Below are 17579 nucleotides of genomic sequence, written 5' to 3'. Positions count from 1 at the left end.
GTGTAGAAGTATAGATAAAAATGTACTTAAAAAATTAGTTGTAACATACATCAGATATATTTTATTATTCCAAAAAAGCACCACAAGTACAAAATTAAAATAGTTTTGAAAATACGAAAGTTTTCATAAAACACAACTGAAACTTAATTTTTTTTCACGTTTTATTACCGCATGAAGTTTCATTGTAGATCTGAGGACAAAATTTAAGTATTTTGTTGTCTTGCATCATAAATTAGTCATACTTTTGACTTTTGTCGGATAAAGATTGGTAATTTACAACATGGGGTGTTAGATTTGCCACAACGGGATTTCGACACTGCGACAGGTTTATTAGAAACAGATGCTGCTGCATTTTCGACCGCCGGTGTCGGTCGCTAAAACACGAGTTTATTGTGTCTATGATATTGAGAATTGAGATGCCGCCAAAAGTCCAGCCCTTTGCAGCAAAAATTTCGTAAATAGCTCGATCGATTATGGGATTACCGCACATTTTCGAATTTTTTATTTCGGGATGTAATTTGGGCAATAATATAAAAAAATCTAATAAAAAAAAAATTTTCGTGTAACCGGTCCGGGCCCCTTGAAGCAGCGGGCCCGTGTTCCGGCGAACACATGGAACACCGGTAGTTACGCCACTGGTAACCTAAATCTACATAATATTCCCAATATAAATACAAAATTTGACAACAATCGGCACAGTACTTTCAGAGATTATCTGTCTAATAAAAATCCGGGACGACAGACAGACAGACAGACAAACAGACAAACAGACAGACAGAGGGACAGACAGACAGAAACGGGAGACTTATTTCTTTGTACTCTGGGGGTAAAACGATATATACACAAATTTATTTTCTTCAAAATATTGGAAACACACTTGTGTTTAAACTTCCACTAAATTTCAACATCTCTAGAACGGCTGACTTTTAATATATTTTGTATGTAAATAAACGTCACATTCAAATATTAACTTGATGTTGTGTTGTATATTTTCCTTAATGAAGCTAGAAAAAATGTAGACTGCGTATTCTATTTAATGTTTTTGCTGGTAAGTGTTGCCTTGAGTTTAGATTCCAAACCAAAAGTCACAAGATCTGTGTAGTTAATGAAAATCTTGTTGTCTTCAGCCGCATTTTTTTATATATCGTTATCAACGCTGTATAATATTTAGTAAGTCCAAATTTAAATAACTTTTTAATGCAAAAATAAGAAAAATCCATTATCGGGTGAAAACAAACAAAAAATGACACAAACAAAACGAAACCTACATTTTAAAAAGGACAAATCTTATTCGGAAATACCCTTAAATAATAATATTTACACTTATGCAAGTTAAACAGGTTATATAAAAATGCTTTCAGCTTTCCGGAATTTCCGAAAAGTTCCTGGAGCTTAAAAATGAACGATCATTCGGAAATGCCCAGCAAGAAATTTCCAGACTCATGTTTATTTTGAAGCAACTAACAACGCCCTGAATTTTTACTTTGATATAGCAAAGCTTGTAAAGATATTTTTACTATCTTATTCAAATCAATACGCAAAGTTGTTGTATTTAGTATTGCAAATCTTAAAAAATAAACACGTGTTTAATGTTTATATTTCTTTATCTTCAAAAGCAACCAAAATTATGTCAAATAACAAATATGAACGACTAGAATATGTGATAAATTATATTTTTATGAATTATTTAATTTGCGCAGGTAATTTTAAGCAGCGTATTGTCAGGACCGGCTTCGGATTTCAGTGCACCTTTCACAATGGTTAATCCAGTTTGTGTACAAGCTTAGATAGATTAAAATAATCACAAACTTCCACATAGAAAGGATTAACACAGAGAAAACTGTATTTGGTTGGGTGTATGTAATTAATGACTAAAAAATGACTCTACAAAGGAAATTAAAAATAGAAAACTTGGCGGTATTTTCATTGTTTTAGTATCACGTTGCTCGTTGTCAACTTCACCAAGTTTTACTTAAAGAAAAATCTAAGCTGAATATGCAAAATCAAGCTTTAGTCTCGATATCATAACTATATAGCAGTAAAAGAAAAAAAAATCTCTCTAAGACGTTTGACTAGCAAGTGTCGCTTATCTCTGAAGCCAGCCCTGCAAATAGTGCACAGTGCATAAACAAAGAAAGTACTTTAGAGGCACGTTATTAACAAAATCAACAAAAAAATACTCGGCTCGCATTTCTCATATACCTACAGTCTTCGTTCTCCTACATATTAGTAAACACATATCATTTTTAACTGCAATTGTACCCATTTTCTATTTTCTGTGTATATCAATCGTTATCAATTTTATCGTGTTATATTAATAAGAATGCCTTATAAATTCACGATAAAACCTTTTGGGAGCTACTTGATAACCAACCTTCCAAATGATAACTGCCGGTTTAAATTTTATATCTGAAATAAAAGTGAGCGATCTTAATTATCTAAAAAACAATAAAGTTAGTTGTGTGTGCATAGTTTGCAATAGTGTCATCTAACCGTTATGAGATAACGAACGATAACAATCTCCTGGTTCCTGAATTAAATTCCGTAAGTAAAATTGAACGACTACTTTCAAAGTTAGCTAGAAGCAGGACCCCACTCAGATTATTTTGCGCCCTGTAAATTGAAATTGTGGTTCTTCTGTAGATACATGAAGCATGACCATTCCACTATGGAGCTTTCTTTTCCTCTTCTCGGTGTTCTCCTCTGCTTTCGGTGAACTCACGTGTAATTCCAAAGATGCCTGCAAATGCTACAGCTCTCCAACCGATTTTGAAATCCAGTGTCCCCCCGGCGACGATTTTGATCTCATTGTTCACGTAACACAAGCAAACACCGAAATCTCAGTAGATTGTGCAACCGAACTGAAAATACTCCACCCCTACCAGCTGCCAAATATTACCATGGAGTATGTCGAGGTTTTCCGAATGAGATCTTGCCCATGGCCCCAAAAACCATTTCACACCATCATAAAAACATTTTCCCCGAGAAAAGTAACCTCTTTAAATTTTATTGATTCGTCCGGTACCAAGCACGTCCTGACAGCCGATTATTTTCAAAATCTTGAAAGTCTTCAACATTTGAATTTAAACGAGAACCGACTTACTAATCTAGATGAAGACGTTTTTAAGAACATGCCGAATTTACTAAACCTCGAATTAGAGGATAACAATATCGTTCTGAAAAAAAAAATGTTTCGATACGTTCCACAGCTGGAGTTTTTATATCTTTCGGGGAATGGTTTGGAGAATTTGCCTGATGGTGTTTTCAAGCCTCTGAAAATGCTAGAGAGGCTGCATTTGTGGAACAACAAACTGAAGAGCTTAGATAGGTCGACTTTTAGAGGTCTTGTGAGTCTACAGTCTCTTGAACTGAGCATCAACCAGATTGAAAGTATCGCGGAAGATGCGTTCAAAGACTTGAAAAACCTGATACAGGTGAACTTATCGTCTAATAAATTGAAAATGATTCCGTCAAGTTTGTTTAGATATAACAGGAAACTGGAATCGTTGAGAATGAAGAACAACTTCAATTTGCAGCTGCCCGACTACTTGTTTGCAAATTCTACGATAAAGGATGTGGATTTGAGTAACTGTCGGTTACAAACTATCCCAGAACATATTTTTGAAAATTGTGCGAATCTAAGTACGATCATTTTGGAAAATAACCATCTTAAGTACTTATCGCAAGTCCTGTTCAAAGGCCTGGTTAATTTAAAAAAGATTAATCTCCAAAAGAATTCTATTAGCGCTTTAGCGTCTGATGTCTTCTCTGACTTAAGCGCTTTAGAAAACCTGAATCTGAAAGCTAACAAATTGGAACACGTCTATTCAAAACTGTTCACTAATCTGACTGAATTAAGAATTGTCGATTTTTCTCGCAACCGAATAATCACTCCCATTGAAGAAATCATCGCGCTAGAAGAAACCCCTCATTTGACTCAACTCGACTTAAGGCATAACTATATTTCATCAATCAAAGTAAGTTTTTGATTTTTTATGTTTCAAGACTCACCGTTTTAAATTCCAGCTTCGTTATCTCAAACCTCGCGCTAATATCACCATCAGACTAAACTACAATCGAATTACCATTGTCGATTTTCAAGATGTCGACTTTAAGACAACTTCCGCCATTTCTCAGATTTACTTAAATAACAATCCGATAGAGTGTTGCAACAACTACGATTTAGTAGTCTTTATGAAAAGCAGCAGGAAACAAAGCAGTATTGACATTTTTCCAAAAAAATTAACGTGTTTGAATTCTCAAGAGTCAAAAAATCAAACAACTGTTATCAACGTGTCGGCAAATTTTACATGTTCTTTGGGAATTTTTCAAAAAAACTTCCACTGCCCAGACGCATGCACCTGTAGCTGGAAACTATTGGATAAATCTGTTGTTATCGATTGCTCGTACCGGAAGCTGACAGACTTCCCCATTATTGACTTAACTCAAAACGACCGAGTGGAGATTAATTTGGAGGGGAATTATTTGAGTCAAGTACCAGAATTGAGTGCGTTCCATAACGTCACTAAGTTGTTTTTGGCTCATAACAAAATTCGTAAAGTGCTGTCGGTACCACCTAATCTTGAGGTACTTTCGAGTTATTTTGTTGTTTTATTTTGTATTTGATTTATTTCTTCAGGTGTTGGAGCTGAACCATAACCACCTGAACACTCTGGACCCCCATATTGTATCTAAATTAAACAGCACGCGTCTGCTGCGGTTAACACTACATGACAATCCTTGGGTTTGTGACTGTAATTCTGCAAGTTTGGCCAATTTTCTCCGCCAGTCAAACGCAGTAAGTACTTATCGCAACCATAAAACGAAACAGTGATCTAATTACATATTCTTCTACGTGTAGGTTGTCACAAATGACATAGCTTGTCTCAACAATAAACAGCGTCTTGTCAACCTCAAAAAATCCGACCTTTGTGACAACGGGAAGACAATGTACCTGCTTTCAGTAGTACTAGTAGTACTTTTAATTTTCGCAGCTGGTACCGCTTGCTATTATCGTTACCAACAACAAATCAAAATTTGGCTCTTTTCCAAAAATCTTTGTCTTTGGTGGGTGACTGAAGAAGATTTAGACAAGAACAAAACGTACGACGCTTTTATAAGTTACTCGCACGGGGATGAGCAATTCGTGACTGAAAATCTATTACCCACTTTAGAAAAATCCCCTCAGGGTTACAAACTCTGTGTTCACTACAGGAACTGGATACCAGGCGAGCTCATAACAAGCCAGATCACCAATTCGGTCTTCCAGTCCAAACGAACAGTCGTAGTATTATCAGAAAACTTCCTGGAAAGTGTGTGGGGGAAAATGGAGTTCCGTACAGCTCACACTCACGCGATGAGCGAGGGAAGAACGAGAGTCATCATCGTGTTGTACGGAGATGTTGACATTAACAGTTTGGACGAAGAATTGAAGATGTATTTGAAGACGAACACTTATGTTAAATGGGGCGATCCGTACTTCTGGGACAAGTTGAAGTACGCTCTGCCACACAAAAAGGTACAGGTAGGTAACAAGGTGAGGGTAAATGAAGAGGTTACGCTTATTCAGTCTGCGCCATCTTCGCCTGGTACCACCCCTCCGATCAACCTAAGTCCGAATCTGGAGAAAAGGAATCCGTTTAAATTTGTTCAGAGAATGGACGGGTCGAAATTTTCGTCGCTTGGATGAAAAACTACTGAATAATAATGTTAGGTTAAGTTAATGTATGTTTTTTATACTGGTTTGTACTGAGTTTTGAATAAAAAAGATAAACGAAGTTGCTCCGCATATATTTCTAGGATCTAGGAACCTACTATCAAATCATAGTTGTCATTTTGATAGTGATAGTAGTAGTACTTATAGTGTAGTCTTTAATTATAGGTAGTTTAAGGCGCCCCCCTTCGCCAAAGCTATATAAAATGGCGCACTTAACCCGGAAGAAGCTGCAAATCATTACGAAACCTAAAAGGGGCGAGTCGAGTCTAGAAGAAAATGTCGGGCGAACCCCTGTGACAAACAGTAGTAATAAAAGCACTTCCAAGTCCACTGTCTGGCGTGTACTCGCTCCTTTTGTACGGGTTACTAAAAAACCCAAAGAATTTGATGATGAGCAGTTTAGCTTTTACCTCAAGAAAAAGCCGGAAGTTCTTCTGCGCGATCTTTCTACTTTTATGTCCGATAGTGTAGACTTACCGTCGCTCTTCCACGAAACTTCTGATGTTCTCAAAAAGGTCACTAAATCCGCATGGGTCTCGCTCTACTTAGTCGACACAGCTACAAATGAAATCTATCAGAGCGCGAATGTCCTCACCAGAGAAAGACACAAAGTCAGGTGGAAAATCGAAGACCAATCGTTCGTTGCTACGTACGTAGCAAAGAACAAAGAGTACGTTCTGGTGAAAGACATCCTTTTGGATATTAGATTTCCAAACGGAGTAGGCTATGATGGTATTTTTTTCCCTTGACGAAATCTGCTGCTATTTTTACACTTGATTTCCAGATGGTACGTTCCCTAAATCCGTGCTGTGCATCCCCATTGTCACTCCATCCGGCGACTGTTTCGCCGTTCTCGAATTCGTCCGCACCATAGACCAGAAACCATACCAAGAAAACGACTTAAAAATTTGCGTCATGGTGTCAGCATGGATGGGCGTGGCCATCCACCAAAACCAAGAAAGGTTAGCGCTTAAAAGGCAACAAGAGCTTAACGACTACCTCCTAGACCTCATAAAGTGTTACTTCGAAGATCACGTAATCATGGAAAAACTGATGAGCGAAGTTATAGTACGTTTAGCCAGGCCTTGCATCAGTTGGAATTTTTACACACAACAATGTTGTAGAAATTCGCGAAAATAACCCTTGGTGCCGAACGAGGTTCCTTCTTCATCCTCGACAAAGACAGTGACGAAATGGTGGCGCACCTCTTCGACGAAGACTGCGACTCGGACTCGAGTCCAAGCAAAAAAGTTCGATTTTCCAAAGACCGAGGGATCGCCGGTCTGGTGGCACAAACGGGCATCACTGTCAACATCAAAGACGCCTACAAAGACAGTCGATTTAACAAGGAAATTGACCAGAAGACGGGTTTCATTACGCGATCTATTCTGTGCATGCCGGTTGTAGGAGCGAAGGGAGTTTTAGGTTGTGTTTTTGCAACGTACTTAGTTGTCTTACGTTTTCGTTGCAGGTGTAGTTCAAGTCGTCAATAAGAAGAACGGGGGCTGTTTTTCGCAGGCCGACGAAACTTTGTTCAAAACGTTTTCGCTTTATTGTTCTTTGGCGATGCATTACACGGACGTTCACACACAAACTGTTAAGCAGAAACACTTAAACGTTATAAATTTGCGTGCTGTACAGCTACAGCAGGTGCCGTGTATTCACGACTTTACGTATTTTACAGAACAACCGAAGGTTTCAATGCCAGTGGATTTTGATAGGTGAGAAATATTGTTGGTTTTAACACTAGTGAGAAAATCAGGAACGATTGGTTTTCAAGACCGGTTGTGTGCTCTGACTTTGATGCTTTCTAGTAGTGGCTCTTATTTTCTAATAAATATTCTAGTTTTAGTTGGTACATTCCACATACGAGCGAAATGGCGTTAGCCCCACAATATATTCTTTACATAATAACGCAGCTTATCGACGTGCGGGACATTGATTTTGACACGCTGTATAAATTTATTTTGACCGTGAGAAAATTGTATCGAGATATTCCTTACCACAATTTCGAACATGCTTTTAATGTGTGTCATTGTATGTATGTTATTCTTAAACGGAACTTGATCAGATTTACAAAATTGGAGGTACGAAATATATACAGATATTTCTCAAAAGTGTGTATCACATTCTTCTTCAGGTAAAAGCCTTGTTGACTGCATGCATCTGTCACGACTTAGACCACGTGGGTTTAACTAACAGCTTTTTGCCAATAATTCATCACGATCTGGCAGTGCTGTATGAATCGTCAATCCTCGAAAATCATCACTGGCAGATGACTTTAAGGCTGCTGAACCAGCACGCTATATACAAGAATTTCAATGAAACTACAAGAAGGATCTTCCTTAAGGAAATACACAAGGCGATTATAGCAACAGATTTAGCGCTGTATTTCGAATGCAAAAGCACCTTAATCAACATAATCAAATCGAAGACCTTCACTTGGAGTAATAAGGCACATCGAACTAGTGTTAAATCGGTAATGATGAATGCTTGCGATCTGTCAGGAAACTGCAAACCCTTCTTGGCTGCCAAAAAGATTACGGACAACCTTTACCGTAGGAAAGTCCGCTGCTCTAGACGATTTCTATTGGTTTTTTCGTAGGAGAATTTTACCGTCAAGGTGATCAAGAGAAAGAAATGGGTACGTGTCCTCTGTCAGTGATGGACAGAGACAAAGAGGACCAAATTCCGGACGACCAGATTAGGTTTATGAATGTCGTTGTCATACCGTGTGTTGATACCTTGCGTATCATTTTGCCGAATACCAGAGATCTCTACTTGGGAGCATTGTAAGTGTCTATATTATAAGCCACCAACAGTCCGTTTTTTCTATGATAACATGATATTAATATAGGTGTAGGTATGAAGGTACGATATATACGCAGCGAAGATATATGTTCTTGATATCATCCGTTGTCTTCTGTTTTTTCCACTTTTTTGTGTGTTAAACATAGAATCGTTTGAAAATCTTCACACTGATAAAGCCCCTTGTCATATTAAATATTTCTTAAATAATAATGTCTTTATTACCCTTAACGAGATGGGTCTCTCTCAACCAATCAACAACTGTAAAAAATGTTTTAGGATGTTGCGGTCAACTTGGCAAGATATTGTAGATACAAAAGGGAAGAAAATTTGGCGTCAAGATGACTCCATCGTTAGTACTTACATGTAAGAAATTGAAATAAAGCATTAGATTGTTTGCATATGACTTTGTACACATGTATCAGTACCAAAATTGAAATCTCATGTCCCTGATAAAAGTATACACTCTTTAGGGACAGTGCCTTTAACAAGTTGTTTACATAGTAACAAACAGTTCTCAAAGCAACCTTTAACAACTGTATACCGAGTGACTATTAATGATTGAAGCAAATTTTTATGTTGGCAATTCTGAAATATTGGCAGCAATGTCAGGTATGCCATCATAATGTGACCGCCGTCATTAAATCAAAATCAAAAAAACAAATCCCCAGAACATAAAAGCAAAATTCGCAAATTTGCAAATCTTAATTACTTAACACGCATGTCCTAATCGGCATATAGTATCCTTCAAACAGACCACTAATCCCCAAACGTAAGAACAAAATTTGCATATTCGCAAATTTCAAGTATCATTGCGCATGTCAGACATTGCGAACAACATGCGCAGAGCTGTACACCCCTAAAAACTGCCAATCACAATTACTTCCATTGGAATTCGTATCCAAACTAAAACAGTAGCGGGCGAAACCCACATGCATAAAAAACATATCAAACAACGCCGCCTTTACTAGAGAGCAGCAGGATGACGCAACGAAGCGATGACGAACTCCTAGTCAAACCTAACTAAATCTTATAAAACAGCAAAAGAAAACCTAAAAGACGCGTCCCAGGCAAGCCATAACTTAAGTCGGTTTATGGCTATCGGTTTTCATTCAAGTTTCGAGTTGCCTTGTTCTACTATTTTTAGCTGAAATCTACCCTCAGTCTCACTTGACTTATCTCGCTTTCGCTACCCTTATGTGTTCTCGACGTCGGCCGTAGCTATTTATTAAGCGTTTAATTTGTGAGATTTTGTCGGGGTTTTCGATGCGTTTGGTGTGAACAGATAACGTCGGGGGTGGAAGGAATTTTTAGCGTTAACGGATGTACTCGTTTGCGGGCGATACTCTTGGCCTTGCGTTAGCTTTTGTCGTCGGGGAGGATTATTTGATAATTTACCGATCACCTTTTATGAAAATTAATCCAACACTTTCTCGGACTGCAGATTCGACCCCTGCGTGTCCTTTTTCGCCCTTTTTCCTATTTTTCGTCCTTTTTCGTCCTATTTCGTCCTTTCTCGTCTTTTTTCGTCCTTGTTCGTCCTTTTTCGTCCTATCTCGTTTTTTAACGTCCTTTTTCATGTTTTTCGTCCTTATCGTCCTATTTCGTTCTTTTTCGTCCATTTTGGTCCTTTTTCGCACTTCCGCATCCTTTCTCGTCCTTTTTCGTCCTTTATCGTCCTTCTTCGTACTTTTTCGTCCTTTGTCGTCCTTTTTCGCCCTTTTCCGTCCTTTTTCGTCCTTGTTCGTATTTTTCGTCCTTTCCGTCCTTTTTCGTATTTTTCGTATTTTAGGTCCTTTTCGTCCTTTTTTGTCCTTTTTGTCATTTTTCGTCCATTTTCGTCCATTTTAGTCCTTCTTCGTCCTTCTTCGTCCTTTTTCGTCCTTCGTCTTTTTTGGTCCTTTGTCGTATTTTTGGTCCTTTTCATCCCTTTCATCCTTTTCGGCCTTCTTCGTCCTTTTTCGGCCTTTTCGTCCTTTTTGGTGCTTTGTCGTCCTGTTTCGTCCTTTTCATCCCTTTCATCCTTTTCGGCCTTCTTCGTCCTTCTTCGTCCTTTTCCGTCCTTCGTCCTTTTTCGTATGTTTCGTCCTTGTCATCCTTTTTCCTCCTTTTCATCCTTTTCGTCCTTTTTCGTCCCTTTCGTCCTTTATCGTCCTCTTTCGTTCTTTATAGTCCTTTTTCTTATTTTTCGTCCTATTTTGTATTTTTCGTCCTTTTCGTTCCTTTTTCGTCCTTTCCCGTATTTTTCGTATTTTTCGTATTTTCCGTATTTTTCGTATTTTTCGCGTTTTTCGTATTTTTCGTCCTTTTTCGCATTTTTCATCCTTTTCGTTCTATTCGTCCTTTTCGTCCTTTCTCGTCCTTTTTCGTCCTTTTCGTCCTTTCTCGTCCTTTTGCGTCCTTGTTCGTCCTTATTCGTCCTTTTTCATCCTTGTTCGTATTTTTCGTCCTTGTCATCCTTTTTCGTCCTATTTCGTATTTTTAGTATTTCTCGTCCTTTTCGTCCTTTTCATCCTTTTCGGCCTTCTTCGTCCTTCTCCATCCTTTTTGGTCCTTCGTCTTTTTCCATCCTTTTTCGACCTTTTCCGTCCTTCACCCTTTTCCGTCCTTTTTCGTCCTTTTTCGTATTTTTCGTCCTTTTCGTCCTTTTTCGTCTTATTGGTCATTTTTCGTCCATTTTCGTCCTTCTTCGTCCTTTTTCGTCCTTTTCGTCGTTTTCGTCCTTGTCGTCCTTCTTCGTTCTTCTTCGTCCTTTTTCGTCCTTTTCGGCCTTCTTCGTCCTTCTTCGTCCTTTTTGGTCCTTTGTCGTCCTTTTCCGTCCTTTTTCGTATTTTTCGTCCTTTTCGTCCGTTTTGGTCCTTTGTCGTCCTTTTTGGTCCTTTGTCGTCCTTTTCGTCCTTTTCATCCTTCCCGTCCTTCTTCGTCCTTCTTCATCCTTTTTCGTCCTTTTTCGTATTTTTCATCCTTTTTCGTATTTTTCGTCCTTTTTCGTCCTTTTCATCCTTTACTGTCCTTTTCGTCCTTTTTCGTCCTTTTCGTCCTTTTCCGTTCTTATTCGTCCTTTTTCGTATTTTTCGTCCTTTGTCGTCCTTTTCAGTCCTTATTCATCCTTTTTCGTATTTTTCGCCGTTTGTCGTCCTTTTCCGTATTTTTCGTATTTTCGTCCTTTGTCGCATTTTTCGTCCTTTTCGTCCTTTTTGGTCCTTTGTCGTCCTTTTCATCCTTTCCCGTCTTTTTTCGTCCTTTATCGTCCTTTTTCGTCCTTGTTCGCCCTTTTTCATCCTTTTGTCGTATTTTTCGTCCTTTTCGTCCTCGTCGTCTTTTCTCGTCCTTTTGCGTCCTTGTTCGTCCTTTTTCATCCTTTGTCTTATTTTTCGTCCTTTTCGTCCTATTCGTCCTTTTCGTCCTTTTTCGTCCTTTTCGTCCTTTTTGGTCATTTTCGTCCTTTTTGGTCCTTTCCGTGCTGTTTCGTCCTTATTCGTATTTTTCGTCCTTTACGTTCCTTTTTCGTCCTTTCTCGTATTGTTCGTCTTTTTTCGTCCCTTTCATCCTTCATCATCCTTTTCCGACCTTTTTCGAAATTTCTCGTCCTTTTCGTCCTTCTCATCCTTTTCGTCCTTTTTCGTCCTTTTCGTCCTTTTTCGTCCTTTTACGTTCTTTTTCGTCCTTCGTTCTTTTTCATCCTTTTTCGTCTTTTTCTTCCTTCGTCCAAGAAAATGGGCCTACACCCAAATTAGTTATTTATGTTACAAGTGTTGAAAACGGTCCATTGCATTACGAACGGGAATACGGCGCGAGACGCAGTCGAGCGCTGTATGTAAGTGAGTAATGCAATGGAGTTTTCACACGAGTATCATACAAATAATTTTGTTCGTGTCCAAATGCTCGGCCGCGGTCAAAAACAATTTGGGCACGACAATAAATTTTAAATAAGTTACCAACCTGACAAAAGAATCACTCACAACCATTAATAGTCACCCGGTATTATAAAAAAAACTACTCCTATCTATTACCCGTCGTCTTCGTTGATTCACTACTAAAGTCTAATAGTGAATCAATGAAGACAACGCTATTACTTAATTATTATATCTTGGGCGTTTTTTTATTTAAGATCAAGTGTCGAGGTCCAAGAACCATTTTTTTGTGTTTAGTGACAGCGTCACACGTTTTATATATTTCTTATTGTATTTCCTGATTCTACTAATTGCAAAAATGCCGAAAGTGCTCAACAAAGTACCAAAAGCCCAATCATCGCACAGTAATGAAGAAGACATAGCCGCGAACAAAAAAATCACGACCGACATCGTAATCACCGACAAAGCCATCAAACGCGTAATCGCCCCGTTCGTCCGCATCGTGCGCAAAGACATCAAATACAAAGAAGTCGAGGAAGCCAAATACTTCAGCCTCTACCTCAAGAAGAAGCCCAGCGTCCTCATCCGCGACTTATCGTCCTTCCTTTCGGACACCGTCGACTTGGTGTCACTGCTCCACGAAACGTCCGACGTCCTCCAGAACGTAACGAAAGCAGACGGAGTCACCTTGTACATGATGGACCCGGCCACCAACGAGATCTACCAGAGCAAGAAAATCCCGTCGAGCGACCGGTTCAAGATCAGATGGAAAATCAAGCAGCAGTCGACTGTCGCCACCTACGTCGCCTACAAGAAGGACTACGTGATGGTGGACGATATTCTAGAAGACGAGAGGTTCCCCGAGGGCATAGGATACCAAAGTAGGGTTTCAGGTGACGGCGACTACTGTCTAACAAAGTTCTCCAGCTCACAATGTCCGAGCCGTCCTGTGCATGCCCGTGGTCACCCCAGACGGCGAGTGCTTCGCCGTTATCGAGCTGTTCAAGCTGCTGAATGCCAGTCCCTTCACTAAAGACGACCTCAAGATCACTCTGATCGTCACCGGGTGGATGGGGGCGGCTATCCACCAGAACTCGAAACGGCTAGCGCTCCAGAGACAGCAAGAACTCAACGACTACCTTCTGGATTTGATTAAGTGCTACATCGGGGAGTCGGTTGTCATGGAAAAACTGGTATCGGAGATACTGGTAAGGGTGATCTAAGAAGCTTGAACAAATAATAATTAATTCATAATAGAAATTCGCCAAAATGACTCTAAACGCAGAGCGCGGTATGATGTTCATCATCGATAAAGAGAGCGGTGACGATGTGGTGGCCGACCTCTTCGACGACTCAGCAGAGGATGAGGAAAATACGGGTTACAAGAAAGGCCAAAAGGTCAGATTTGCGAAAGAAAGGGGGATCGCGGGGTTGGTAGCGAGGACGGGAGTCACCGTCAACGTGAAGGACGCCTACAAGGACGCGAGATTCAGCAAGGAGATCGACCAGAAGACGGGTTACATCACCAGGTCCATCCTCTGCATGCCCATCATGGCCGTCGACGGCATCCTCGGCGTGGTTCAAATGGTCAATAAGAGAAGCGGAGGGGGCTTCACCACCACGGACGAGTCCTTATTCAAGACTTTTTGTGTGTATTGCTCTTTGGCTCTGCGATACACCAAGATACAGCAAAAACTGAACGCCACGGTAAAACGCGTGAATTTCGTCAATACAGACGAAACTCCTTCGGACGATGTCTGGTCTATGACACGACGCTCGTTTTCAGGGACAACTAAATAACTGCTTCTTGACGATGTTGAAGCTGCAGTTGAATCCGTGCGTCCACGACATCGCGTACTGCATCCATGAAAACCTCGAAGTGCCTATTCCTTTTGGTTTCGACCAGTGAGTACAAATTTCGTGGTTGCGAGGGTTCAACGAGGTTTTAGGTTCAACTGGTACATCAAAAACGAGGATCACCCCAAAATGCCCCAGTTTTGCTTCCACATGTTTCTGCAAATAATAAATTCCAACGAAGTCGATACGGTTAACACCATGGAATACATTCTTTCGATTCGTAAATTTTATAGAAGAAATCCTTACCATAATTTTGAACACGCGTTCAACGTTTGTCATTGCATGCACTTGATGATCAAGCGCCACCGAGAGCGGTTTACACATATAGAAGTAAGGAGTTGGTTAGAAAGCGACAGTGACGAATGAGGTTTTTCAGCAAAGAGCGTTGCTTATAGCGGCTTTAAGTCACGACTTGGATCATGGAGGTTTTACTAACAACTTTCTGGAAATAACGAACGATGACTTGGCGTATCTGTACGACGGCTCGGTTTTGGAAAACCACCATTTCTACGTCGCCATGTTTTTATTAAATAAATATAACATTTTTCATGGGTTTAACAGAGACCAATGGAGTTCTTTACACGATGAAATCAAATGGGCGATTCTAGCGACAGATTTACAAGTTTATTTCTCGAATAAGGCGAAGTTGCAGAACGTGTGTGACAGTCCAGGTGGTTTTAAATGGACTGACAGGGTCCATCGACAGTTGCTGAAGGCCCTTATGATGACGATGTGCGATCTCTCTGGTTCATGTAAACCCTTTTTGGTTGCCAAGAGGGTCACCGACAACTTATACGGTGCGTTATTTTCGTCGGGTAAAAAACAATTGAATGAATTTGGCTTTTTTAGCGGAGTTTTACAGACAAGGCGACTTGGAGAAGGAGATGGGACTCTGTCCCTTGTCCCTCATGGACAGAGATCAGACCCACGTAATACCAGAGGATCAAGTCAATTTTATGACCATCGTCTTACTTCCCGGCTTGGAAATATTGCGAAAACTGCTACCCAACACGGAGGGTCTATACATCGAAGCTAAGTAATTACCAAAAACCAAATCACCTATAGTAGGGGAAAGGTGCCTAAAATGATCCCCCTAAGGGAGAAATTCTTTAAAAAATACAAATTATTATTATTCATGTAAAACTGTAGCATTATTTGTAAGAACATTGATTTATCTAGGTAACAGTATAAGCCAATTGGTGATTCGATAATTATAAAAAATGTTATTAACGTTTTTCCAGGACCTTACAAAAGGATCATTTTAGGCATCCCCATAGGTAAAATGATCCCTCGGCATGGGCATAATGATCCCTTTGAATTTTGACCATAAGGGGACAGCATCAACAAGAAAAATCAAATCATGACATAACTGATAAATATTTTATTTCAAAAATTAACAAAAAAATAAATTCTTAAAAAAAATAAACAAAACAAGTTTGAAAAGCACCGAAAATACGGGGTGTATAATTTCTGGAAGAGTTTGAGACAATACTTTAGTCATCAGTACGTGCTAAGATAAGACTAATTTTGCCAAATGGAATACCCTCCAAGAAAAGAGAGGGCGGGTGAGCGGGCCTATTACCTGCTAAGATAAAACTGAATTTGGCAAATGATATACCCTCTAAGAAAAGAGAGGGTGGGTGGGTGGGGCTAGTAACTGCTAGGATAAGACTGAATTTGGCAAATGATATACCCTCTAAGCAAAGAGAGGGTGGGTGGGTGGGACTAGTAACTGCTAAGATAAAACTGAATTTGGCAAATGACATACACTCTAAGAAAAAAGAGGGTGGGTGGGTGGGGTTAGTAAGTGCTAAGATAAGACTGAATTTGGCAAATGATATAGCCTTTAAGAAAAGAGAGGGCGGGTGGGCGGGTCTACTAACTGCTAAGATAAAACTGAATTTGGCAAATGATATACCCTCTAAGAAAAGAGAGGGTGGGTGGGTGGGGCTAATACTTGCTAATATAAAACTGATTTTGGCAAATGAGATACCCTTTAAGAAAAGTGACGGCGGGTGACTGGGATTAGTACCTCTTAAGACTGAGAATTTCCCAAAAATAGAACACGAAAATCCCTAAAATTCTTTTAAATTATTTAAATTTCCCCGTCTTAAGAGGTACTAGCTCCACCCACCCTCCCTCTCCTCTCTTAGAGGGTATTTCATTTGCGAAAACCAGTTTTATTTTAGCAGGTAGTAGGTGGGTGGGGCTAGTAACTGCTAAGATAAAACTGGTATTGGCAAATGGTATTCCCTCGAAGAAACTAAAGGGTGGGTGGGCGGGGTTAGAGGATATGTCATCTGCAAAAATCAGTCTTATCTTAGCAGGTAGTAGCCCCGCCCACCCACCCTCTCTTTTCTTGGAGGATATGTCAATTGCGAAAATCAGTCTTATCTTATTAGGTACTAGCCCTCTAACAAGATCAAGGGCGGATGGGCCGAGCTAGTGCTTGGCAAGATAAGGCTAATATTGGCAAATAACATACATTCTAAGAAAATAACGGGCGGGTGGGTGGGGTTAGTACTTGCTAAGATAAAACTGATATTGGCAAATGGTATTCCCTCAAAGAAAATAAAGAGTAGGTGGGCGGGGTTAGAGGATATGTTATCTGCAAAAATCAGTCTTATCTTAGCAGGTACTAGCCCCGCCCACCCACCATCTCTTTTTTTAGAGGGTATATGATTTGCAAAAATCAGTCTTATCTTAGCAGGTACTAGTCCCGCCCAATGATCCGGGATCATTTTGCCTCAAGAAAAAGGGATCATTTCGCCTTAGGTAGCATATCCCCATTCAAAAATTGTAAACTAACCTTCAATTTTTACATGCGGTAAAAAGATCATAACTAACCTACGACTGAAATGTATCTAATTCTGTCAAAACAACTACCACCGCTATAAGACCTTTCAAATGGAAGTAATGGACTTTTAAAATATATCTTACCTTAGATCAGAGGTGCTTATTTTACATATTTTGGCACAAAACTGTGCAGAATACACAGAACGCCATCAAACTTTCAGAAGGTACTAATTACAGAGCGCTTAATCAAATGACAGTTATGTTTGGTAGATGGAGCCACAAATTTTCTTACAATTGATGGGGATCATTTGACCTGAGGGGATCATTTTAGGCACTTTTCCCCTACCGTCTAAATTCCTCTTAAATGTCACCTTTTATAAAGTTTAGATTATAAAATTTTTCCTCAGGTTACTCACGCAGACCTGGCAAGACATCATCGACATCCGAGGCAAGAAAGTGTGGCGCCAAGATGACTCCATTGTAGAAAAACGCTATCATTATTAGTGAAAATAAAATAGATCAAATAAATCTAGTGCCCTTGAAGTACG

General features: G+C 39.6%; 3 protein-coding genes across 3 annotated transcripts; all 3 read left to right on the top strand.

Annotated features, from left to right (window-relative positions):
• The first annotated feature begins 2344 nt into the window (after window positions 1-2344).
• LOC135127175 (protein toll-like) lies at window positions 2345-5777 on the top strand. The gene is made up of 5 exons (XM_064053553.1): window positions 2345-2544; window positions 2644-3977; window positions 4027-4587; window positions 4640-4798; window positions 4862-5777. Exons 2-5 carry the CDS (start codon window positions 2655-2657, stop codon window positions 5687-5689), a joined length of 2871 nt encoding a protein of 956 aa, XP_063909623.1. The 5' UTR covers window positions 2345-2544; window positions 2644-2654; the 3' UTR covers window positions 5690-5777.
• Window positions 5778-5839: 62 nt separating this feature from the next.
• On the top strand, window positions 5840-8903 carry LOC135127178 (cAMP and cAMP-inhibited cGMP 3',5'-cyclic phosphodiesterase 10A-like). Its single transcript, XM_064053555.1, has 8 exons — window positions 5840-6448; window positions 6501-6784; window positions 6841-7141; window positions 7188-7437; window positions 7563-7803; window positions 7857-8274; window positions 8322-8508; window positions 8804-8903. The coding sequence occupies exons 1-8, from the start codon at window positions 5920-5922 to the stop codon at window positions 8892-8894; spliced, it is 2301 nt and encodes a 766-aa protein (XP_063909625.1). The 5' UTR covers window positions 5840-5919; the 3' UTR covers window positions 8895-8903.
• A 3777-nt stretch (window positions 8904-12680) lies between these two features.
• Window positions 12681-17574, top strand: LOC135127168 (cAMP and cAMP-inhibited cGMP 3',5'-cyclic phosphodiesterase 10A-like). The gene is made up of 8 exons (XM_064053540.1): window positions 12681-13259; window positions 13306-13586; window positions 13636-14085; window positions 14165-14283; window positions 14328-14565; window positions 14612-15032; window positions 15085-15271; window positions 17439-17574. The coding sequence occupies exons 1-8, from the start codon at window positions 12737-12739 to the stop codon at window positions 17533-17535; spliced, it is 2316 nt and encodes a 771-aa protein (XP_063909610.1). The 5' UTR covers window positions 12681-12736; the 3' UTR covers window positions 17536-17574.
• The last annotated feature ends 5 nt before the right edge of the window (window positions 17575-17579 follow it).

The sequence above is a fragment of the Zophobas morio genome, unplaced genomic scaffold (assembly GCF_036711695.1).
Source record: "Zophobas morio isolate AGI-343-1 ecotype UQ-CSIRO unplaced genomic scaffold, CSIRO_AGI_Zmor_V1 ptg000011l, whole genome shotgun sequence".
Lineage (NCBI taxonomy): Eukaryota > Metazoa > Arthropoda > Insecta > Coleoptera > Tenebrionidae > Zophobas > Zophobas morio.
The sequence above is the reverse complement of the archived record's forward strand: the minus strand, read 5'-3'. Positions and strand labels throughout refer to the sequence as shown.

Coding starts and splice junctions, on each gene's coding strand:
- LOC135127178 (XM_064053555.1), top strand. CDS start 5,920: ATGGCGCACTTAACCCGGAAGAAGCTGCAAATCATTACGAAACCTAAA. Junction 7,804..7,856: donor TCAGATTTACAAAATTGGAG/GTACGAAATATA, acceptor ATTCTTCTTCAG/GTAAAAGCCTTGTTGACTGC. Junction 8,509..8,803: donor GATCTCTACTTGGGAGCATT/GTAAGTGTCTAT, acceptor AAAATGTTTTAG/GATGTTGCGGTCAACTTGGC.
- LOC135127175 (XM_064053553.1), top strand. CDS start 2,655: ATGACCATTCCACTATGGAGCTTTCTTTTCCTCTTCTCGGTGTTCTCC. Junction 3,978..4,026: donor ACTATATTTCATCAATCAAA/GTAAGTTTTTGA, acceptor TTTAAATTCCAG/CTTCGTTATCTCAAACCTCG. Junction 4,588..4,639: donor CGGTACCACCTAATCTTGAG/GTACTTTCGAGT, acceptor TTATTTCTTCAG/GTGTTGGAGCTGAACCATAA.
- LOC135127168 (XM_064053540.1), top strand. CDS start 12,737: ATGCCGAAAGTGCTCAACAAAGTACCAAAAGCCCAATCATCGCACAGT. Junction 13,587..13,635: donor AACTGGTATCGGAGATACTG/GTAAGGGTGATC, acceptor AATTCATAATAG/AAATTCGCCAAAATGACTCT. Junction 15,272..17,438: donor GGTCTATACATCGAAGCTAA/GTAATTACCAAA, acceptor ATTTTTCCTCAG/GTTACTCACGCAGACCTGGC.